Source organism: Homalodisca vitripennis, chromosome 5 (assembly GCF_021130785.1).
Source record: "Homalodisca vitripennis isolate AUS2020 chromosome 5, UT_GWSS_2.1, whole genome shotgun sequence".
NCBI lineage: Eukaryota > Metazoa > Arthropoda > Insecta > Hemiptera > Cicadellidae > Homalodisca > Homalodisca vitripennis.
In genome coordinates, this window is record NC_060211.1 from 73,688,020 (window position 1) to 73,713,169 (window position 25,150).

The 25,150-nt window shown below is 31.1% G+C and overlaps 1 protein-coding gene across 2 annotated transcripts in view; it reads left to right on the plus strand.

Annotated features, from left to right (window-relative positions):
• Nucleotides 1–13,796: 13,796 nt before the first annotated feature.
• LOC124363868 (runt-related transcription factor 3-like) overlaps nucleotides 13,797–25,150 on the plus strand; it is a 61,907-nt gene continuing 50,553 nt past the window's right edge. For both annotated transcript variants that reach the window (XM_046819133.1, XM_046819134.1), the window contains exon 1: nucleotides 13,797–14,289. In XM_046819133.1, the coding sequence (XP_046675089.1) occupies nucleotides 13,911–14,289 (379 nt within the window). In that variant the 5' untranslated portion in view covers nucleotides 13,797–13,910. The remainder of the gene's footprint in view (nucleotides 14,290–25,150) is intronic.

The window sequence follows — 25,150 nt, forward strand, 5'->3', positions numbered from 1 at the left end:
ATATATATATATATATATATATATATATATATATATATATATATGTATATATATATATATATATAATTATCATGATGAGTTCACACTAGTATAAAACATGAAAGTAACAAAATATTATATTGCCATTAAAACGCCTTACAACTTCAAAGAGATGGATTGAAAACAATTGTATTGATCTTATTATACACATAATATATATTATGTGTATCATATATATCATATATATTAAGATTACATTTGACTTTTTGAATCCTAAAACCGTAACAAATCTTATAGCAGTACTATTTAATGGTTAAATATTGTACTTGGTGTTTGTTACGTTATGCTTGTGTGATTTATTGGTTGCTGCTTAAGCTTTAATTTGTCTGTTAGTTGTTCAGTATTTTTTCTTGCTGTGTAATTTACATATGTAAATATTCATTTCATGATATATATATATATATATATATATATATATATATATATATATATATATTCTGGATTGGTCATCCATGGTGGACAATTTATAATAAATTGTCACTTACTACATTCATCAGAGAATTTATCCAACGAACTTACAATTTTCGACATTAAAACAAAGACCTTATGAATTAAGACATAAATCAAAATTTATTTACCTGTAATACTTTATATATTTTAAAATTTTCATGTCTTACTTGTAAAGCGAACCTAAATTACGTTACTGCACCGAATACCGCAGATCGAACGACACTTTACACTCATTCAACGCTTTCCGTCACAGACCGCAGCGAATAACCTCTACATACATTTTTAAACAACTCAAGATATATAATGCTACACTTACAAGTACCCGCTGTATTTAATTCGAAGTATATATCGTTTGTAATTCATACTATTATATACAAATACAATGGTGTCTCGGTGTATTCATGTGTGTATATGTGTGTGTGCGTGTTCGTTTATGTGTCACTCAAGCGCGTAACTACTGGACCAATTGTACTGAAATTTTACTGCTAAATGTAATGAACTGTCTCGTATAAACATTGGTTCATAGCAGCACAACCATATGTTTTAGTAAAAACTATTTTCAATTTGTTCAATTACAGTTTTAAACAAGAAAATTAAAAGTTTTAGTAAAAGTATTCTTTCAACCATACATTTTAAGCAAAAATCAAGTATGTACTGGAACATTTTGGTTGTTGGTTGTAGTCAGTATTGTACGAGATATCGATGCAAAGTTAAAGTCTTAGTTTTATTACAAATTAAAGAATATTATAAAAACCATCTTAGGTTTCTTTTGACAGAAGTAGGTTCTCAGACCTGTGTATATAACTTTTAATTTTCAGGAAAACAAGGCAAATCAACTATGGCACGAAATTATAAATGCGAAGTGAACTTCAAGGACTATAAATATACACTTTTAAAAAATTTTCCTTGATCGTATCAACAAGGAAAACACTGGAAATGCAAGTTACTCGATCCAGAAGTGCTCATACACGTGTAAAGCCTAAACAATTATGTGTGAAGCAGCGGGTACATACATCAAAACTGAAATATGTATATTTCACTCATAACTGGTCTTAAAGTTTCTTTGGATTTGTTGAGGTGACGTGGCACTTGGTCAATCTCTGAGCAGCTGGACTTGTTTCCCGTGTGGGATGCTAACGCTAGGGAATCGATCTGCGTATAATCGAGCAGCACTTGTAAAGTTCTGAAAACATTCTCCAACACCATAAGCGTATCAAAAGCTTCAGCATTTGTAAAACTCATTTCCAATCCAAATATATGTGCCTTGTGTATAACAAGTGGCCTAGTAGTACAAAATTAAAAAATGTAACTTAACACTTCTACTGCTAAAGATAAACTCAATAAAAGCTTCGTATTTAAGTTTAGCAAAAAAGAAAAAATGATAACTATTTTCAGAAACAGAAAATAATATAAAACGATTTTGATGTTGAGATAACAAAAAAATCAATTTACCAACAAGTATAATATGTTGTCAATCACTTAACACATTCATTCCACAAGTTAAGAAACATATTTCCGTAGTAAGTGTCATTCTTAATTAGCTGTTTTAAGTTAATTTTTAAGTATATTTTAGACATTTAAAAAGGCTTTAATGGATCTTGTGTAAATAACCACCTGTCTATTCAGATTTTAGGACTTCTTAGCGTATCATATATATATTTCAATTAATTTGTTTTATTGTTATTTATATTTTACCAATAAGAATGATGATTGAGTCATATTAAAATACAGTTTTTTCAAATAAATTGTACTATAATAGAGAGATATAAAATTTTAAATTTTAAAATGTTCCTTTATTATCACCCTTAAATAGTGATATGCCATGCAATGTACGTTTTCATTTAAAATATTTTGGTCCCGGGACTGAAAATTATTTTCAATTTGAACATTTTTGTACCGTTACTGTAAAAACAATTGAGAAAATTTTTATAGATATACTGCTTGAAAAATTATCTTCTGCTCTTTCTAATAACAAAATTGACACTCGCAAATTGCAAAAGTATAAGATTAAAAAAACCAAAAATAGCTACCGTTTGGACACGACTTTCAAACATTATTTACAAAATTGTTCAGTGTTCAAAGACCTTCAAATTGGCGTGCCAAATGACTTATCTTGTCATAGAGAAAACCAAGATTCGAACCTGTGTCTTATTTTCGTGCACACTCTTTATTTTTTTAAATGCGACTAAAACAATTTCGGATGGTCGCCGTATGAGATTTATTAGGGTTTTAGTTCATTGCGTCGCTCAATGTCAAATGGTTCGACCATAGGACATTCTGTATATTTAAAATTATTGCCAACCTATTTCTCACGTACCCGATGCATATACTTTAAAACATATGATCGTTCGTAATACAATATATATATACTAGCAGATCGAAAAAATGTATACTAGCAGAAACCTTTACGTTATCACAATATGGTGTTGTTTTAGAATAACAGATTTAATTCACAATTTTGTTTATAAATAAAAAATTTTTTTAATTTAAATAGTTTTAAATCGATATAATGTGATTTTAGTATATTAAGACAATTTAAACTAAAGGAAAAAACTGTTATAAGCCTCAGTTTACGTATGCCATTTAAATAATATAACATGCACAACATCTTCAGAAACACCCGTAACAATACAAAACCATTGTGAATTATTTTTTGTATAGTGTCTTTAGTGCAAAGAGTAAAATTAAAAGTTTTAATTATTTGACAGTTCACAGACTTTAGAGATTTAATACCCTCTGCAGAAGTCTAGGTTTATTTCTCGTAACATACGAAACATTGGTTTTCATTATTTTCTATTGTTAACCAAGGACAAAATATAATTTTACTGCACCACTGAGGAAATATAAGTTTTTTTACAGTACCCTGGTGCACAAAAAAATTAAAATTATATATCGTCGTACAATTTATTGAAGCTCCTTAAGTTGTGCAAACGTAACAAACATATCGATGAAATAGCCTTTTTTTACTTTTTTTTTACTTTTTTTTACTACTTTTTTTTACCAGGTACATTTTAATACATCATTTGATTTTCAGTTCTTTATTCATTTAAGATATGAACTGATTCCTTCTAAATTTTATTTCTTAAATAGGTTAAGTAAGCTGAGTAAAAGTTTATTCTTCTTCTCATTTTGAGTTGTTTTTATTCTTTTAACACAACTTGCCCAAAGTTTGAATCTACAGAGAATATATAATAACTAGGAATATTTTATAGATTAATTAAAAAACCAAAATAAAATATTGAAAAATTCGACTTGAGTTCAATACGATAATCAGAAAAATTATTCAGAGAAACGAGCCCACTCTTATTGTGAGGATTGAATATTATTCCTTATCACAATGATTTGAATTTGACAAGACATTTTACACATGACTACATATCACAAAGTAATCCGACGAGAATCCGATATAATTTAATACTTTTTCAATAATCACTTCGGCTCATTCATCAACTTAGTGCTCATGTATTTCAAATTTCAAAAATGGTTAGAGCATTAATAAATTTATAGATACAATATTATTTTTTAATATAAAGTGCCGGATTTCTACGATTATTAGATCTCACGTTAACACATTTTCATTTGTTCTGTAACTTCAAAAAATTTGGGGGGGGGGTGAATGGTCGGTGTGTGTGTCGTTGTCGAGCGATCTAAGACGTCAGACTTACAAATCCTGTCTCTGTCTTTAATACATTTTATCAGTACTATTGTATTGACCTTTCACTTTATCGGCTCTCCCCTTTATTATTCTGTTTGATAAGAACTTCGCACAGGCCAGTGGGTCACGAGAAGGAGCAGAATTAGGCTTAAAAAAGGGATTAGTCTCTCTAAAAAATATTATCTCTGTGTATATTTTCAGTAATCTTTTTTTAGTTACATGAACAGAAATTATAACTTAATTAATTTTTTTAATGGACTAAACGTTTTTATAAATACATTTTGAATACAAACAACCCCATATTTAGATTATCTTGCCTTGATAAAATCTAAAAGTGAATGGGTTACAAATTTAACAAGTTATATTGACTTTGATGGACTGTTACATTGAATCAGCTGTTCCAAATCTAATGAAATGTACATGCAACAAGTTTCTATATATGTTTCAAGTAGATCCTTCAGATCGAGGTCGTGGCCGCATATTTCTATGCGTAATAAACCGTTATTGATAATGAGCCATTGAAAAATATATTTAAACTTAATTGACTACTATCTAAGCAAGAAAATCACTTCACAGCTGGAACATTTTGTCATTTAATATAACAAGAAAATACTTATTTAAGTTTAAAATAATCTCTAAAACTAACATTGTGATTTGTAAAATTGGATTGGAAACAGTTCCATATAACTAGACAAAGAGACTGGAATTTGTTACTTAAAAGGTCTATGTGTCATTAGATGATACTATTTTATTTTTTATTTACGTTTCTCACGGTTTGTTTTAAATGTATTAAGCTGGGAAAAGTGTAAAATTACAAAAAAACTATTGTTTTGTTTTTTTAACATTTTGATATCTTTCCGTTTCGACCCCCCTTCAACTAGCGTGGCTGCCGGTAGACTTCTGACTTAAGGGAAATTCCTCTATACATTTCAAGAAAAACGATGTGCTTATACATTGCAAACTGGCTCTCGGCTCCGGGACTGTTAACGACGTTTTACATATCAGGATATTCGCATTCACTGTGGCCTTCGTCAGGATTTACAAACAATATTGGGATTTACGAGGAAGGTTAAGTTAATTAGATATGTAGATGGTATGCCTCAAATGTTCATTACTAATACACACTAAACATAGTGTACGCCAAAGCAGTTATAAAACGAAAGGAGAAAAATACGCGGATGTGTATTTCAAATAATGTAACACCTCAAACAGAATAACATACCTAAAAACACGGATTAAATTAACTTCTGTAGATGAAAGTGTAATAGGTGTAATAAAGCCTATGGTAACACAAATTCATTTTGTTTCTTTAGATTATACATTCTAAAGAGTGACATTAAATCCTTAGGAGAATTTGTGAGCGCATGTCCGCATGACTGGCCTTAAGTTTGTGCAATTGCGTGCCATCTATATAGCCATCTACATAGCTTATAATCATGATGCTCTAACTCATATATAGTAACACATGTAAAATGTTGCCAATTAAGGATCCACGAAAAAGTCGTATTTGTTGTTTTCCAAATTGATATTTATGTAAAAGAGAGTAACCATTGCGACCTTAAACATGCTTAAAGACATGTTTAGGCATGTTATTAAACATGCCTAGTATCTTACTATTGCCAATAAAATATTCCATAGAATCCATTTTTTAATCAATAACCTTCTGCCTGATGAGGGGGGTTTGGAGGGATAGGGATTCTTCATATGTTGAAAAAAATAGGAGAAAAATTAGGAGACAATTGCTGTACTATTGATGTTGTCCTTCTTGGAGATCTGGAACATCTGGCCCTGCTATAGTGAAGTTGTACAAGATGAGGAGATGTATATTCCAAACAATTACCTTAAGTATGTTCAGAGACATTCAGCTGAACAGAAGAGGGTGACCGATGACATTGTCTGGTACCCTTAAACTTCGTGACCTGTTATTGCGAAGAATAATGGTTAATATAGAAAAGGATACCTCCTTGTGGCTCAACTCATGGTGACTAGAAAAAGCCTCTATTAAAGTGTCCAATGGCAATCAGAACAATCTAATGGCCAATGTACAATCTAATCCAGGAATCTTTGGTAATAGTACACTTGGGATCGTTCTCTAAGATATTATAATAGATTTAATTCTATATATTTCTCAAAATCATTCTGATACATGCTTCTGGCACCTTCCGTAATATGAAAAAAATCAACTTTGGAAAGTGATCGACTAGCATGTGGGAGTTTCCATCGAGTAGGAGCACCAGACCTCACGGTCACCCCATCCTTAAGGAGTTATTACCTTTTAGATCTCCAGGTTTGGGAAACTCTCAACATGTTTCTAATCTCTTGGGGCTCACATAGAATGCTATGGGCCATAGAGTCCGGCTGTTGTGGCTTAATGTATTTGGTTTTCAGTCAATTAAAGAATATCTAACTCCCCCCCCCCCCAGGAAAACCTAAATTTGCGAGTACTCGACTTGTGGGAGTTACTGGCGGGTGAAATTTTTTTTAAATATTCTATTGAACCTGACTCTGGAACCATTGGCCTTATAAAGGTACCAGCCCCCGAACTATAATAATGTAACATTTTATGGCCTATATGAACGTTCAGCGTATCGAACCTCCCATCCTCCATCGTACCAACGGCCGATAATAATTTCCATGCTCTGGAAGATTTTGATTCCTCTAACGATCCGATTATAGCAATATAAACTTGACATTCTGTAGTCTCTGATAATATTTCCTTAGAGTTCTCTGCCGTTGGAAACTCACTGCCTACAAGCCGCTGGAATAACCTGACGTGTGGAGCTCTCTTTTCTAAGAGTACCAGGCCTCTTAGACCTTTAGGGGCTTTGGAATACAATCTCTGAAACACCCAGTTGTTTGAAGCTTAAAAATTCTGGTCATTGAGGTTTTTCCATATCAGTGAGTTTCTGGCATTTGGATCACATAGTAGAGGATATTGTCTACTTTTTTTAGCCTTTGTTTAATACGAATTCACAGCATATTATGAGAACCGCTAACCTCTGAACCATTCTGAAACGTGAAAATTGATTTCCTTTGGACTCTTCCGACCTGAACACTCCCGTCTTTAGGAGCACACGGTTAGATGAAGGGTTGGCATCTGGTAAATCAAATATTTTTGATTGTTTTTTATGCTATTCTCTGTGTAGCAACAAAAATTAAACAGTATTAAAGATAAAACTCTTGATCATTCGGGTTTGTAAGAGGTTCCGGCATATCGAAGTCACCGATCACTGAGAGCTTTCATTCTTTTGGATCACTAAACCTAACACAAATTATGGCCTGAGAGCTCCCATTCCGTAGGAATGGAGCTATACCTTCTACATGGGATTATACCGACTTCTTAGCTTTTCGATGTAAACGGCCTTTGGACTGTTTTGGGCTCTACTAATTTTTTGTTATTTAAGTGCTTTTAGTCTCTGATAGCTCCTGGCTAGGATATACTTTGACTTATACTAAGTTTAATAACTTTAAGAGCTTCTAATTTCTGAAAACCAGTATGTTTAAGTTTTTTATACCTGTGGAAATTTCAGTTTCTGAAATTCTGTACGCAAATACAATTACTCCCATACTCTAGGAGATCTGGGATATATTTATGACGCTCTCTAAAGTTCTTAGCTTCTTATAAATAACAAATTCTAAACAAATACGTGAGTCCGAAACTTTATGATTATAGGTTATTAAACATTACAAATGTACTGACATTAGAGATCTAGACTCTCGGCGACCTTAACGATTGCTAGATTTCGGTCTAGAAGAATTATAGTCTTCAGAGCTTATTTCTGAAAACTCTAGCCATCTGTGATATCCTGGTTTTGGACAGTATTAAAGGTCTGGAAGTTCTCATTCTCAGTAACATATCATCTATTTGAATGTTCCTGTCATTTTCAACTTACTATTTCTAACTGAGAATCTTCCAGGTTTCAAAAAGATTACGGCCTCTGAATTCTGCAGGCTCCTGCAGTCTGCAGGTCGAAAGGGAAAGCTTTGGATGTTACCATTCTAATATTTGTTTCACAGTATAGTACTATTGAAAATATTTATAAAAATTCACGCAACAGTACATGCAGAGAAGCAGAAGTATTTTTCCAATGTCATTCTTCAAGAAATAATTTAAATATATTATATCTGTCTACGCCGACTTTTCGCAAGAACTGTAAACATTGCGGTATTTTAATTATTATTACACACAAAGAGGTATTAGAAATTTACCACAATATTAAGAAATTAAAACGCTGATTAAGAAATATTGTTTACTATGAATGATAACAACCTATGTGTTTTATGACATTAGCATAGCAATACAGACATTTGTAATTATTTCAGTAATTCCTGTTTTTATTGGCTGAGTACTAGCGAAAAATAATCTAATGGAGAATATCTAATGAACGGATTGGGTTATAGAATTAAAATTTTGTAAATTTTGCTACGACTCGGTGCGCTGCAACATTTATTCTATCTATCTGTCTGTCTGTCTGTCTGTCTGTCTGTCTGTCTATCTTCAGCAGTATATCTCAAGAATTAAAAGATCTATAAACTAAATTTAGTTTGAAGCTTTATTACTACATACACAAGACCGGTATTGGCTATGTTACATATGTGTCTTTTGAATATTCTTTATTAATACATAGTAAATTATTCGTGTTCGATAATGTTGTATGCGTCTTCATGGGATTTTGATGACCACGAGCAAATCATGATACTCAAAGGGATAAATAAAATTGTATTGAGTTATATTTGAATTGGTTTGATATTTGAATTAAACTTCATTACACTTCAAATACACAAAATCAAGTTAGATGATTTAGAATGCCCTTTCATGGAATCTGGCTGAGCGTTAGATAAGCTCCCTGAGGAAGACATTGAGAATGAACCAACCAAGCTATTGGATGAAGTTTCATTCTATATAAGCTAGTGAATTTCGTTTCCATTTACTTTCATTGCAAGTACCGCATTAATGCTGGGGCGGAAAGTCTTATGTATTCCTGGCATTATTGGAGGTACATTTTGGTACTTTATTCTTAGCTAAGCCTGTTTGTGACGAGACACATGGACTAGCATACACATACATTCTAAATATAATTTTACATCTTTTCTTAATGTACAAGTATTCTTAACAAAGGTGGAGATTTCAGTCAAGGAAACTTTTTAGTTGAATAGGCCAGATTAAATGTTCTTCTTACCAGTTCCAAGGTAGTAAATTGGTTAAAACTAAAAAAAGTCCTGAAAAACAAACACAATTAAATCAGAATCTATAAAGAATAAAAAAATAAAAAACACGTTTTAGTGCGATATTTTGATGTTGAGACATTTTCATCATTCTATAACTAAAAATAAGATTGTAAATGTATAGAAGTTTAAACTGTTCTTTCGAGGTGAAAATAAATATGGTCGCCATTACAGTTCGCTATTTATAGGTTTAAACCTCGTGTCCTGACTTCTTACAGGATGTAACAGTAGGGCTCTCAAACTCAGATATTTGTTTTTTAAGAAGTTTAAGAGGACGACCACGGTTCCACGGTAAAATGTTTATTGATTCTACCTGTGGGAAGTATCTGTATTAGTAATGTGCGCTCCAGAAACTTACTATCTTCCTTTCCTCTCCTATTATTTTAAGTTTTGTTTTAGTTTACATTCCCTAGGGTCAGCTGTTTCAGGGTTCGGCAAATTTAAAATGGTTCTACGTAACTTATGAAATAAAACGGAAATCAACCACAATCTTATGGCCTCAGAGCCAAAAGTTTTTTTATACTACATTACTCTCTACATTAACGAACTGACTGATAAAAAACATATAATTACAAGCCAACAACATATAATTCTTAACAACTTTATAAGTTCACTTTAAAAGACGAAATTGCAATAAATGCATTAAAATAATAGATAATTATCTATCAACAACAACAATATCAGTAATTATATGTATGTTTAGCTTATAGCAATACATTTAGGTGTTAAAACAAAATTAATGTTATTTCCTAGGTAAAAGCAGTTTTTTAAGAAAATATTGTTTTCTAATGTTAATAATAAGAAGCGACTATTGTAAGTCGACCTCGATTTCTACCCCGTAAGAAACATGTTAAATTACAACACGTAGAGTTATGGAAAATTAAAAAAAATATACTTTGTAAATATCTAAACGCTTTATAGCCGCTCCACTATACGATTTGAGTATTTGAAGTAAAAAGATAATTTTTTCAAACTAACCCCAAAATACTATTTTCATACTATATCTTATTTCATAATATGTAGAATATTTTCTATATAAAATAATTTTAAGAGATCGTTAAACATTTACCCCTTTAAAACTGCGTATGCTAATCGAGTGACCTATCACTCTTTTTAATATAATCGTTTGCGGCCCACAATATGTACAAGTTAGGAGTACATCATACCACGTGTTGAGGAACAAACCTTGCTGAAGTTTTCAATACTTATTTAATTCTTGACAGGTGTTGCGAATAGGACACTCATAGATAAAATACATTTTTTCATCGCCCTGATAGACAAAAGGAAAATTGTGCCAGCCAACGTAATGTAATTTGACATGCTCAACCATTCATGTCATGTAGACATTAAGTTTAGTACAAATTTAATGTCTATTGATGAAATATTTGTAAATATCTTGGGAATACTTAAGCTACATGTGTTATATGTTACATGTGTGTTAAAATGGCATATGGATGTACTTTGTATGAATGTACCAATCATCAAAGTTGGTGTTGCTTATAGAAATGAAGCCTCGGGCAAAATGTCAATAAATCAATTTGTTATCAAGATATAGTGTGGAGAGACAGACAGACATAAGTTAAACTTTTCCTGCCCCTCGAGTGGTAGACTTCGGTAACGCTAAGCCTATTCCCGGAAGTTATAGAGTTAATGAATTTTGTCAAAAGACCTCTTATTGAAATCCTTATGATAAACTATGTCAATACTACGGACTATAAATTACCGGGTACTTATTTAAGTGGTTTTACAAAATCGCACGTATAAACTGCTATACGGGTTTTTAAATTGTACATATTTTGGGAATATAACAATAAATAAATAGCAAGTGTCTGTATTGAACCTCAAAGTATGTTTACTTAATATCATAACCTACTAAAAGTTTTAACCTAGATTAAATATAATTGGTAGGAGGTTCAGTTAAATATGCTAATACCCACATGAAGATTAGGAGAATACCTATTAGGGCTCGTATGGTATATTGTATACGGCTCGAACGTACTAGGCGCCACCCGGAACAAAATAGAGTTCACAGATTATTTTAGATTTTTCAATAATAACATTACTTCAGACATTTCTCTGTTCAGCAGGTTTTAGCAGTTTTTAATGATTGGATAGTTTATTGATTATGCATACATGCGGTACAGGAATAGGAAGATTAATACTGAGATATCAGTGGTCTTTGAAATTTCTAAAAACCTTGTATATAAGATGTTTCGTTTAGGATCGTGAACACAGATTGCTGCAAAATACCAAATCTATTAAAAGCTAACCTGTAGCTCAGTTCTTGCTAATAGTAGAATTTTTTTGTAACATGTGTTTATATAGCGTATTTAGTCACTATATCCTTTGTTAGTAATTTTGCACTCATTAAGTTGAATGAAGCAGAATTTAATACAAGCAGTGTATTTATCATTAATAATTCACACTAATATGCTATAATGTATCAAGAAAAAAATTTTGAATGAAAACTTTAGCTTGCGTACCTTATATTTTCTTATAAGGAATTTGAAGAATAAAAAGAACCAATAACATTAAATTCTTACCGGATCATTTCGGAAATGGACTTATAGTTAGCTTTCAAAAGCTAAATATTTAGCCACTTAAGCAACTCTTTTTTAATAAATGATTACGATTACTTGATTATGTAACATGTTTATTGGTAGTCGACAAAATATTTGGAAAAGTTTAACAACAGTTAGTCTAATACTTTGTATGTTATTTTTTAAAAAATTCCAAAAGTTATATTAATAATTGTGAAAATAATTATTTGAAAATGTATATTATCCATTTATTCATCGATGTATAATAAGTAAACATCTTATTCGTTATACAAAAAGAACAAATACCAGTATTAAATTTGTAATATTTATATTCTTTTGTGTTAAATATTTATTTCTTGATAAAATATGGAAGATAACTAAATTTTTTACTTATTTATAAGCGTTTCATCTATTTAAATGATTTTTATAGCATATAAATAATGAGAGAAACAAATGAGTTCATAAAGCTCATTTCATATATATGGGACATTATATACGAGTTCTAAACATGAACCATTTTCCTGCCTGGCGACTTGATTACTACGAGTACATTAGCCACATGCTGGAAATTTAACATAAAACGTATTTTGAAACTGCCCATTTTTCTGTTTGTTGAAAATACTTATAAGCTTTTAATGGCTTATAAATCTGTAATTTGTATTTATTAATTTAATACATTATGTTATATTTATATAATGTTATTAACAGTATATGAATAACTTTTTACGTTACTTTTTATATATTATATCTGTATATAAGTACGTAGTTAACAGGATGTAAATTACAAATGTCCGATTTTATGGGTAATGTTTGAAATGGTTTTTTATAGTATATATGTAAGATTTTCAGCGTTCGTGGGAAGGGTTTAGTATTTTACTACATAATTAATAGCAAACAATTCTTGCATTATAATAATATTATTGATATGTAAGTGTATCAAGCGTTTACTCTTATCTGCCATTACACATAAATCTGAAACAAATATAGATAGCAACTCATAGTATTATACTTACAAGTATGTAGTGCGCTTTAGCTATGAATTGAAGGTAATTGTTTCTCGACTCTTCTGCTACTCAAAGTACTTTATTCTCGTTCTAAAATTAAAAATTGTTACCAAGTCACGCTGGTAAAATAAGTTCTTCGATGCAATTAAATATTGTATTACTGTGAGGAGGATATATTGTTTCCAAAAAACACATATACTGACAAACATGAGTTGACTTCGGAGCTGTGGGGAAGAGTCCTGTTAAAATGTTCTGTCTTTTAAATATATTACAAAAACTTCCCTTCGTCGTCCCTCGGCCTTTTATAGCGCTCGGGTAAAACACTTTTATAAAATATCACTCTTAACGTATCGTTTCATCTTCAATATTTAAAGGGACGTAACATAATTCAGGAGGAGGAAGCGTTTGAGCAGAGTCCAGCGTGTCGGCACCGTTATTTACCGAGGCGGGAGTCGGTCCAGAAAATATAATAACTTTCTGAGGCCGAGGGAGATTTACGCGCCGGACAAAAACTCAGTGTCAAAGGACGTTAAGGACGGGGTTAGGGAGAAGGGTCGGAAACAAAAGGGTTGAAAATAAGGGACAACGAAGGGGGACGCGTGGACAAAGCTCTTCAGTGGGGAAGCCAAGGCAGGGTCAGTCCGTGATAAGGAGTTCGGTATCACTCGGCATCCCTTCGGTTTAAAAAAGTTAGCGGGTGAGCGGTGCGGTGGGGGAGGGCGCCGTGTGTGTCCACGTTTAGAGTTTGCGTCGTCGACTCCCCGCCCTCCCGCCGCCGCACCGCCCCTCCCCTCCTCATTCAAAAAGCCCTCATTCGCTTGAAAACTGTAAACTGTAAACGGGCCGCGTGGTGAGTGTCGTATCTGTGTGTAGAGTGTAGCCACGACTCGCGGACTGCTGACCGCACGCTGATAACAGCTGATAACACGTGGTGGTGACAGTGCGGTATGAGGAGACGGCCTCGGCGCGTGCCTCGGTGGTGAGTGCGGGACAGAGATGCATCTGACCGGAGGAACCGTGTCCCCGTCCGACGGCGGGACGGCCATGATCAACGACACCTACACGAAGATGACTTCGGACATCTTGGCGGAGCGGACGCTGGGGGACTTCCTCTCGGAGCACCCCGGGGAGTTGGTGAGGACGGGGAGTCCGCACTTCGTGTGTACCGTCCTACCGCCCCACTGGAGGTCCAACAAGACGTTACCGGTGGCCTTCAAGGTGGTGGCGCTGGGGGACGTGGTGGACGGCACCGTGGTCACCGTCAGGGCCGGCAATGACGAGAACTATTGCGCCGAGCTGCGCAACTGTACCGCCGTCATGAAGAACCAGGTGGCCAAGTTCAACGACCTCCGGTTCGTCGGCAGAAGTGGCAGAGGTAAGGGCGCGCTTTCGTTTGAGGAAGAAGTTACACAAAGTTGTGCGGAGTGAGTAAAAGTGCATAAATTTCCATACTTAATGAGTGAATAGTATATTTTATTGCAAATATAAATCTACTACGACTTTTCAGTACACACTTGAGTGCTTCTTCTATGTATTTTGAAGTATACATAATGTGATTATACAGTGTTCCATGAACACTGTCGTTCCAGTTAACTATAACCAAAATTCAACCTTTATTTTGAGATAAAACTATTGGTGAATTAATTATTGTTATATTTTTTGGTTTAAAATATTCTGTTTAGTACTAATTTTGATTAAAAAGCTTTGTAAACACCAATAAAATTTGAAAATTAAAGTTTTCTGATTGAGTACAATTCTATATGCTATTTTAGTTTAATACCAAGATAAAAAATTTGATTTAAAAATATTACGTTACATAGTTGTTCTCTTACAACAATTCAAAAGAACATTCATCTAGTATCTTGATTTCCATTTCAAATTCAACAACCAATCAAAAAACGATAGCAACAAACAAACAAACTTTCCAAAACAATCAAATTGTCTTCCTCCAATTATGAAAGGATATTTACCACACCAAATGGACAGTTGTTAAAGTTTGATTAAGTTATCACATATTTAACCCTCAATACTAATTATTGTTAATAAACAATCAAGTCTTATTTGAAAGAAATCACTTTCACCAATGAAAAACATAATTTAATGTGCAAAACACATAGAAATAACAAAAGGTATACATTTTTGGTTCCTTGAAATCAATTAGCACAATTTTTATTAACATTTTAGTTTTTGCTACGTTTTAGACTCCGGTATTTTATATAGGAACTTGTGAAACTTTGATTATGAGAAAATTAAAATTAGACCCGTTGTTATAATATGATAAAATTTAAATAAAGGCAATTCTAAATTTTTTATTATAACTGATGAAAAATGCTATATTGTTTCCATAGATTGTAGTGACGAACTAAGCAGAATTTAAGACAAAAAGCTTGAAAGAGATGAGGCGCGGCGCGGCGTGTTGAGAGACGAGCGTCGCGGGAGCGCGGGACACGTCCCGTCGGCCGCGGATCTGATGACGCTTTAAGACGGCAAACTTTTCCCTTTCTTCGCCCTCCCACCACCCCAAAACTTCTCCCTAAGTTTTTCGCGCATGACACATTTTTATCGCGACCTAAGACATTGGGGTAGTCGCTCAAAGTTGGTGCGACAGTAAACTTTTAACAGCGTCGTCCCCCTCGCGACATCCCTTGCACCCCTGGGGTGTGTTCAACAGGGCAGAGTGGTGGTTTCCTGCAATAAACAGGCTCAGTCATTAATTGTGGATTTCTGCATCCAAACAGTTGGTTCTTATTCCAGAGTTGTTTTGAGTTGATTAACATTAATCTGTTCTTTGAAGATAGTGTAGACGTTTCACATAATCAATTATAATTTGAGTCATTATATAGTACGAAGTAAAATTTCATTATTTTTACTTGTAATAAAGTATATTCATCTAATAGAACAAATGAAATTCTGTTTGTTTTGATGTTTTCAAGTTAATTTATGCATTTATTAAAGAAAATTAAAATAAGGCTATTCATCATTTTAAAATATTAGAAAGCTCCACATACCTGTAACATATAAAAATAACATATTTATAGAGATAGTACAAATTATTATTCATTTAATTTATATTTTTGATTCAGCTATTCATCAAAATATAGCAACGAACAAATGTTTGTATGACGCATGAAAATCCTGGATGCAAGATAAATTTAGTTATTTAAACGTGTTTTAGTTCAGTGTTTGCTTTATATCCATGACTGGACAATCCATACAATAACAGTTTAAATTACTATTTTGTTATAATTAATACATATAGTTTATGTCATATTAAGTTATTTATAACACACAAAGAAATTTAAATGTTCCATTACGTTGACTGTTATTTCTTAACTCGCATTTACAAACAACGTATATAATCGTCAAAGAAAGTTTGCTCATATTTTAAAATATAATTTATCCCGAAAATTGTTACAAGAAACCCAAATTTGATCAAAGTTTCTAATAAAAATTATAATTTCCTCGGAAACATCGCAATAAACATAATAGAAAAAATTACATTTAACAATTGTATAACTATATTTTCATAACAGAGTGTTTCAATTTTTTATAATTACAATAACAAAATGTTCATACAAAATGTATTTCAATAGGTTTTAACATATAAAATAAATAAGTAATTTAAATATGTTAAAAGAAAGATTCAACAGTATTTCATCATATACGAAAAAGACTTTATTCACTAATTTCATTACTATTAGCTACAATTGTTGTACTAATTTCAGTCCTATTTATTTTTATTATTTGTCGCAAGTCAAACAAACCTGTAACTGTAGACTTAAAAGACAGGCTATTTCTATAAAAGAAACATGAACTATTTCGCGTAGTAAATTTAGTACGTAATAATTTCAAAAATACGTGTTAATATAACTATCAAAATATCAATATAACGAAAAATTTTGTAGCTTATGACTTGTATATTATTTAGTTTTTATTAAAAAGAACAATGATGATAAATATTGTTTATTATTGTCATATTTTAGTGGAGGTATTTAACAGTTCGGAATATTTTTAAGCTTTACGTAATGCTTCCTTTATTTTCAATTCACCTGTGTTTTTTTATTCCCTCGTGTTTTGCTTGAAAGTGTACATACAGTAGTAGGAATTCCTGATATCTTTGTATTTTTACAAAGTTTGCACCTTTTAAATTCGTACAATAACATTAAGTTCGTACATTTTAAGTTTGAGAAAATGTATTGAGTCAATTCAAATGATAGCTAAAAACAATAAAGACATATTGCGGCCCCTACTAAACATCCTAAACCATAAAAATGTTTTATGTTTTGTATTTCCTAATTTAATTACACACTTGTTAAAATGAAGCTTTGTTAGTGTAAATAACGCACGGTTGATGAAAAGTAAAAAATAGTACAACAATATTCAATTTCGCGTAATACGTAAATATGATATAATCGTGGGTATTTTGTACAACAAAAATAAGGTTGAGATAAAATGTAATACTATATATTATTATTTTTTTTTTATCAAAATATAACTGTTTTTGCCGACAGACAGACATAAATTAAGGGGAATGTACGTTGGGCCCATACGGTAGATCCGCAAAGGAGTTGTAGCCTACATCCCGAGTACTTGTACGTAGTTGTACGTCAGCATAAAGTAAAATAACGGTAATACGTTTTCATAAGAGGCAGAATATAGCGCCCATCAAACAGCGCAAACCTTTTACCCCAAAATATTATACCACAGTCCACTTGATATCTCCTAGTGCAATGGATTTAAACCTATAACTTCTTACCAACAATAAATTAAAAATACCATTTTCGGTGTTAGATTTAGTTTCATTTGGGAATTTTACTGACTTCCGTTTTTTTTTTCTAAAATCAGTCCCTCTGCCTTCGCTATGTTCTTATACTGGAATGTATAGCCGATAAAATTTAAATTTCATAAGAAAATTAAAAATTCCTAATCTGAGGCTTTACCCGTATTAACTGATCGAAGCGGTTATTTGCGGTCTTTACTTCTTCTTATGTATAAGGATGTTTTCCATTGTTTTCTTTACAGTTTAATAACGGGTTGAAAACTCAGATTTCATCTATGTATTTTTTCTCAAAGTTTTCTATCCACATACTATGGAATAATTTAAAGTTTGCAATAAAATAATCGTGTGTTTACTCAACTCGTTACGACTTTCGTTTAGAAAACCAGTTTAGTTCTTTAAAGATTTCATGGCATACTTAAAAGACAGATGTATAATAGCCCTAAATTGTTAAATTTTAAATATTTAGATATTATATATACGTGATTTAAGAGTGAATTAAACTATATCATAAAGGTAGCTTGATCGGATACTGGAAATTATATAGTAGGCGTTAGTATAAATATATGATTTGTATATTGAATACTACAATATAATCTGATAAATAAATACGTTTATTACGAAATTAAATGTTATCACAGGCGAGTATCACGTAATAAATAGAATACGATGTATTTATTTATTTTACTGATGAATATTATATGGAATAGGGAACTGTAAAGAATAAGGATTATAAATGCTACGTAACAATCTCAATTATTTTAACTAATATCAATTAAAAACTAACGTTTTTGTGGCTAGTAGATTTGTATGATATTCATACGCATATTATTTGTTAAAAGCTAAAACACATTTTTTAATAGTAGTACGTTATATACTATTCTTATTTTACCCTTGGGAGTTAAGATTACTCAGTTATTAAAACCTATTGTAATACTTTAAAAATGTAGTTTTTCAAAAAATAATTTTAATAGTTGTTTTGAAATTGGTTTTTTATATTCCCTGTTACCCAGAATATCAAAGTTATTCTTATACCTTGTTTTGGTTATCTGACATGAATGCAGTTGTTTTAATTTTTAAAATTAGTTTTAACGCTACAATAACCCTTAAATTACTGAATATTAATACCGGTCATGGTGTTCTCAGTAACATTGCAATTGTAGCTGCTATGTTGAATTGTTCCCATTTAAAAACTATAAATTTTTTGTATTTTTTTTAAAAGTTGGTATCTCATATAACAGTTGTTGACAGGAATAAAGTTATTGAATTGGATTGCCGCCGTATGAAAATTTTGTTTAAATTTAAATTTAATGTAAGAATTAAAAAAAACACTTAATTTTCCTTAGGGCACTAATAAATGAGATACGACCCTAGAATTGTTTAAGCGTTACGCTATACATTTTATAGAGGGCATAGGGAACTATCAACAGAAAAATTTGCAAGAACATAAAATTTTCCTTGTATAACATTTCTAAAATACTTCTCTCATTTCTTGTGTATTTTAGGTTACATTTGTGATATAAAATTTGCAATAGTGCATGTTGTCGAATGCTTTTCATCCTTTTCAAATTTTATTATATTGGCTGAAAATTTGTATAAAGCATGTGCATAACTTCATTAAACTCTATTACATGAAAATTAGTTTGGAATTAGTTAAGAAGTATTTATAGTAGTACATAATTCTTCTTCCAAAACTATGAATGCTTTTGAAAACGCATGGTTGGTTATCACAAGAACAAACTCCTTTCTTTGAAATCGGCCAAAATATAGAAAGACTTTAGTGACAAGTTATATCCTAGTGTATATAAAAAACCTAAGAATAGTGGTTTGTTATATTTGAAAATCACAGATAAGTTTTTAACTTGATAAATAAATTCATTTATATCAACTGACATCAACTATGGCGTAAAAGTACCATCGTTCAATTTGTATATATATATATATATATATATATATATATATATATATATATATATAATTTAAAGATATATATAAGGCAAATCTTTTTTTAAAGATTGGTCCGCACTATTTCCTAGTTAATATTTTGTTAAACAGAAAATATAAATGACATTAATACCTCAATCTCCACTTGTTCAGTTTTTACAGTTTATTCTTTAGCCTAAAATATTCTCAAGGGCGTGTAACCTATTATTCACGTCAAAATCACACTGTACCATAAGAGATTGAGTATTCTACCAAAATTTTAAGAAGACTATATTAACTTTAAAATAAATCATAAATCATTTAAATCCATTACTTACTTTTGGAGATATAGAGCTTCAAAAATGGCACTGTAAAATCACAAAAATACTATGTTTTTAATTTTTTCACCAGGTTAAAATTTTACAATGCAGTTTTTTATATTATTGTATTTTTTGATAGCAAGTCTCTCATCATAAAAAAATACTTCAACTTATTTATTGCTATTTTAAAAAACTACCCTTTTCAGTAGCAAATCCCCTTAAGAGTACCTGTGATAAAAAAATATTTGTATCTCCTTCAAGACACCTACTCAGTTCCAAACAGTAGACTGGGAAAGTAATAGTTGACTTCCGTTTAAGTCGCTTGACCATTAAGAGACTTATTTACAAATGCTATAGTTCTCATCTACCCTCAAACACTCGCATCCGCACACCAGGTTAATTTTCGCCCAGAGCTCCTGTTTCTCAAATTGTGCCATCGGAAAAATGTATACCGTTATCTTTTTTTGTAATCCTCCGATGCTAAAACTAGATTTAAATTAAATGAATCGAGTATAAAATAAAACACACACACACACACACACACACACACACACACACACACACACACACACACACTGCAATGCTTAAGTAGTTATTTGGTTTTCCCTTCCCCTATGAGTACAGCTTTCTACCGTACATTGAGAAAAATATGTCAAAAATCCTATTTGCCCTTTTCTTTTCTTCACCCCGTATTAGTTTTTTCGCCATGTACAATTTCATAATATTCTAAATCCGATGTTTCTAGCCCAAATAAAGCTTGTAATATTAGATTTGTGAAATTATTTTATATAAACGTAAGCTTTAAATTATCCTTGATTTCACTAACCACGATTAAATTTTTAATATTATAACAACTGTATAGGAGAATCGAAAATGACGAAAATAATATTAAACCCATTTAAATCGTCTCTACCGGATGTGCTCTTTTGAGTATATTGCCGCACATTGCCTACTACATAGTAGACCAGTTAAGAAGTTAATAATTGTTTCATTCGAAATTACGGATGATGTATTTAGATAACATATAATTTTGGTTCAACAGTCAGTTTTGTATATTTATTCTCTATTCTAAACACAAAAGATGATCCGTAGAGGTAAAGGGTTCCTAATAATTTAGTTGTGTATAGGTGATTTCAGTAATGCTCACATTAGTATTCTCTATCATGAAGTAAACACAGTTTTACTTTCATAAAAACCGTATATAAAATAAAGGTTAATCATGACAGCCTGTTAGCCTACATATACATACTGTATAATACGAAAAGTACGGGTTTCCCAGATGAGTGAGCATTTTTACCCACCAGTAAACTTGTTAACTGATTGTAAACGAGATTTGACTGTGTAAATATTTTTATTTTACAATGTGTATTAAATTTAAGCTTCCTCTATGCATTTACAATAACTAAAATTCCGATCACATTGACGGCCTACAAAATTGTCACTTCACGAAATGCTTCACAGTAGTCCCCCTATCCGGCGAGACTATGCAACGTCAGAGAAAAGAATTCAAGTGCATTGAAGTTTAAATTAGTTTTTAAAACCCAAACCTCAAATCTTACTCGTATTTAATAGTACATGGATTATTTTATAGTTTCCCATCGAAGCATTTTGATCTCTCCATAGATTCAGGGAATTGTCAATATTTTAAAACAACAATGTGTTTATAAACTTAAAGTTGTCTATATAGAAAATAATTTGGTGTTGCAGAAAATAATCTAGTGTATTTTCATTATGACTTGAGACTTACCCTATGTTAATCCACGTTAGTTACTGTGATTAGTAAACACTAATAATGAATTCCCATATTTTAAGTAAAAACCATAACTTTTAAAGAGAATGTGCTGAAGTGTGTTGCAAAGAGAATGCTAAAAATAAAATAATCGAAATCGGTTACACCATTTATATAGTTTGAACAATTTGCAATTTACAGAATAAGTCTCCTTGTCACAATTCTATATTTCCTAAAAACCTACCAAAATGTATCGAAACAATATCTTACACGATATATATCAAATTGGATCTTGTAAACATTAATAAGAACACATTTCAAATATTTTAGATTTGTACGGAACCAAATTATTAGTGTCAGCTAAGTGAAAACCCTTTGGAAACGGTAAAATAAAAGTTTACAGTTTTATTATTTTGAGTTTTATATTTCTCAGTATTATTTTTATTGTACTTATAGTTTAATATGACAAAATAAAGTACCAAAAAATAAGATTCATTATTTTAACAGATTAATAATGTGAGCTCTAGCATAGGAAGTTCATTTGTTATCATGAAATAAGGGCTTGTCCTCTACCGTAGAATACTGGATATAGTCTCGGCTCTCTGACAGAGATCAAGGGGTAAAATCCCATGGAGGCCCAAGCTTGGATATACATGAATGCAGTATACATCGAAGCCAGCATAGCCAACCGCGAGATTTAAGAGTGTTAAGAGATTTAAAAAAAAACAACAAAAAACTAAACGCCACATAATTTAATCATTTAAATATAATATTTGCTTTACAATGCATGTACGAGACAGAGAAAAACAAATGCCCTAATCAGATATTGGAAATTAAAATTACATGATCTTATGCTTTAAGAGGTTATGTGGCAGAGATGACTTTCAAGTGCTATCCTAGCCCCTATAAGAATTGCAGTTTTCATTCGATTTCAACCTATATTAGTAACTACACATAAAAATCGTATATATTTTGCATTAAATGATTTTGTTAATGTGGCACAGGTGTGTTTTAAAAATAAATATCGGAAGTGGAAAGATTATTGAAATCCGTTAGAATTGTTGCGTATTTTATTTTTTTATTTTCGTAATAATTAAAAGAGTCAAAATGTAAAAAATTACAAAGCTACCCTTTAAGTAATATTTAATTAAAAACTAGCTCTTTGTAGAAATTAACGGATATAGACTATTTTGTATTGTGACTGAGACTAAGATTTAATGTTTTATTAATTTAAGTTATTAGATAAGTATATACAATGTTATCGTACTTTTAAATACATTTTAGGATTTTAAGCTTTTAGATAATCTTAGAATATTTACACATGCGTCTTAAAATACCCCTTTCAAGTTTTTATAACATAGTCCAATGAAAAAGAATCTAATCACTGTCAACTCCGCAAGCTAACATCCGGAAGAAAGTTCCATCTTTTACTGTATAAGTCTGAAGAAGGCAAATGGGTTTTTAAATATTTGCGTTTCATAATGTAACAGTATTAAGGCGTATTACGCTGAAACATATTGAGTCAAGCCATTTTAAACCTCAATAATATAGCAAAAAAATTTAAAAAATACTTTCGAAATCATACACTAAGTACACCGTTAAATAAATACACACATTTCAGTGAAAATTATATTAAAGATCTCTTCAGTCACGAAGAAAGTTAGAAATGTACTACAATCATCTCTAATGCTGAAGATGCACCGTTAGGTTTTAAGAATAATTTGTAACGGTATTGGTATGTTATCAAATTTTGATTGACATATATTTTTATTCAGTAGCTATACCACCTTGAAAAATGTTCAGATTTAAATAGTCATATAAATATAAATATTTTTTAACACTTTTTTGTCATTTATATTCAAATGGTGTTATGATGCAAAATTCCAATATGGATACGCTAACCTTTGATGGCCATTTTAATGGTTATACATTCAATATATATTCAATTAATTGTCCATGTGATTTTTCCATGGAAAATCTTCTAAATTAATGATATGTCCACCATACCAGAACGTTTTACTTATGCTAAATGCCCTTTAAGCTATGCTAAATATATTCATTCTGGATTTTTGTTGTAATACGTTATTAATCATGCTTGTAAATGTACTGTTTACAAGTTCGTCTAATCGCTACGTTATAGAAGGCTACATTTTCGAAAAATGTATTCGGCATTTAGATTGAAATCTCACGAGATTATTATACAGACTTATATAAACAATATACATTGTAAATGATCTGAGAGAAAAAGAATTAAAAAGAGAGTTCAAGGACTGTGTTCTTAACATGTTTAATTTGAATCTAGTTTTAATTGCTTTAGATAAGAAAAACGTCTATGAAAGTTTAAAATGAGACATATTTCTCACCGTATACAACGCCATATTTCTTTTACAAATATTTTTATCTCTGCTTCTTTTAATTTACAACGATTTGGCTTATGTCATTAGTGCTCCCTCATTTCATTCAAACCAATTCATTCTAAATTGATATACATGGGGTTTTAATTCACAAAACAGAATTTAATTGGCAAAATAGGAATTTTAATTTTATTTATCAAATCAGAAATTACCTATACTCTGTTTTCATTTAGAGAATATTTGTAACATGTATATATGCATTGGACTATGAACTTTGTTATGTTAAGTGAATTGATTTCGTGTTTTGCGAAATATTAAAATTGTGCGAATATAATTTGCATAGCAATAATGTGTATAACAATATCTGCCTTTAATTTTGCAACCAGGTTGAAAAAACTAATAAAAAGAATTTGGTGCAGACCTATGAGGGCAAACAATGCGTATCCGATCCCATTTTCAAGCTCAACACCAAAATGTAATTAATTAATTTAAATTACAAAAAAACCTATTAATGTAGTTTTTAAAATAAATGAAATAATTACAATAGTTAAATGATGTGCAAAAGCAAACAAACACACGTGGTATTTTCATTTACTTCTTAAATATGCGTATAAACTAGCAAAAATTAACAAATGAACAATTGAACTTAAAATAAATTTAGCCGTGAAGGAATTACTGAGCTATATTTCTAAGACTCAATTATAATTTAAGTACTGCGATAATTTTTTATATTTATATATTTTTTACAAACTAACACATAAAGGAACTCTAATTAATATAGGATACCATTTGTTCTAGGTAATGTTCAGCTTTTAAAATTATGTAAACATTGATGGACAGGTTTTAATGGGATAGTAATTACTAATATAATTAATTTGTATTAATAGCTGTAATAATATATAATTTTTGCAAAGTACCGTGTATGGAGAAGATTATGATAATAGTGGAATATTATGAGACAGATTATACTTTGGCTCAGCGGACTATGCAATCTTTAACTGTTTTTATGTTGGTACCATGCTGTGCCACTAGACTTTAAAATACAAACACAGAAATTGAATTATACTGAAAAAAGTTTTAGGTATTTTATTGTGCTTATGAAAAGAACAGAACCATTGCATTTGAAATTTAAA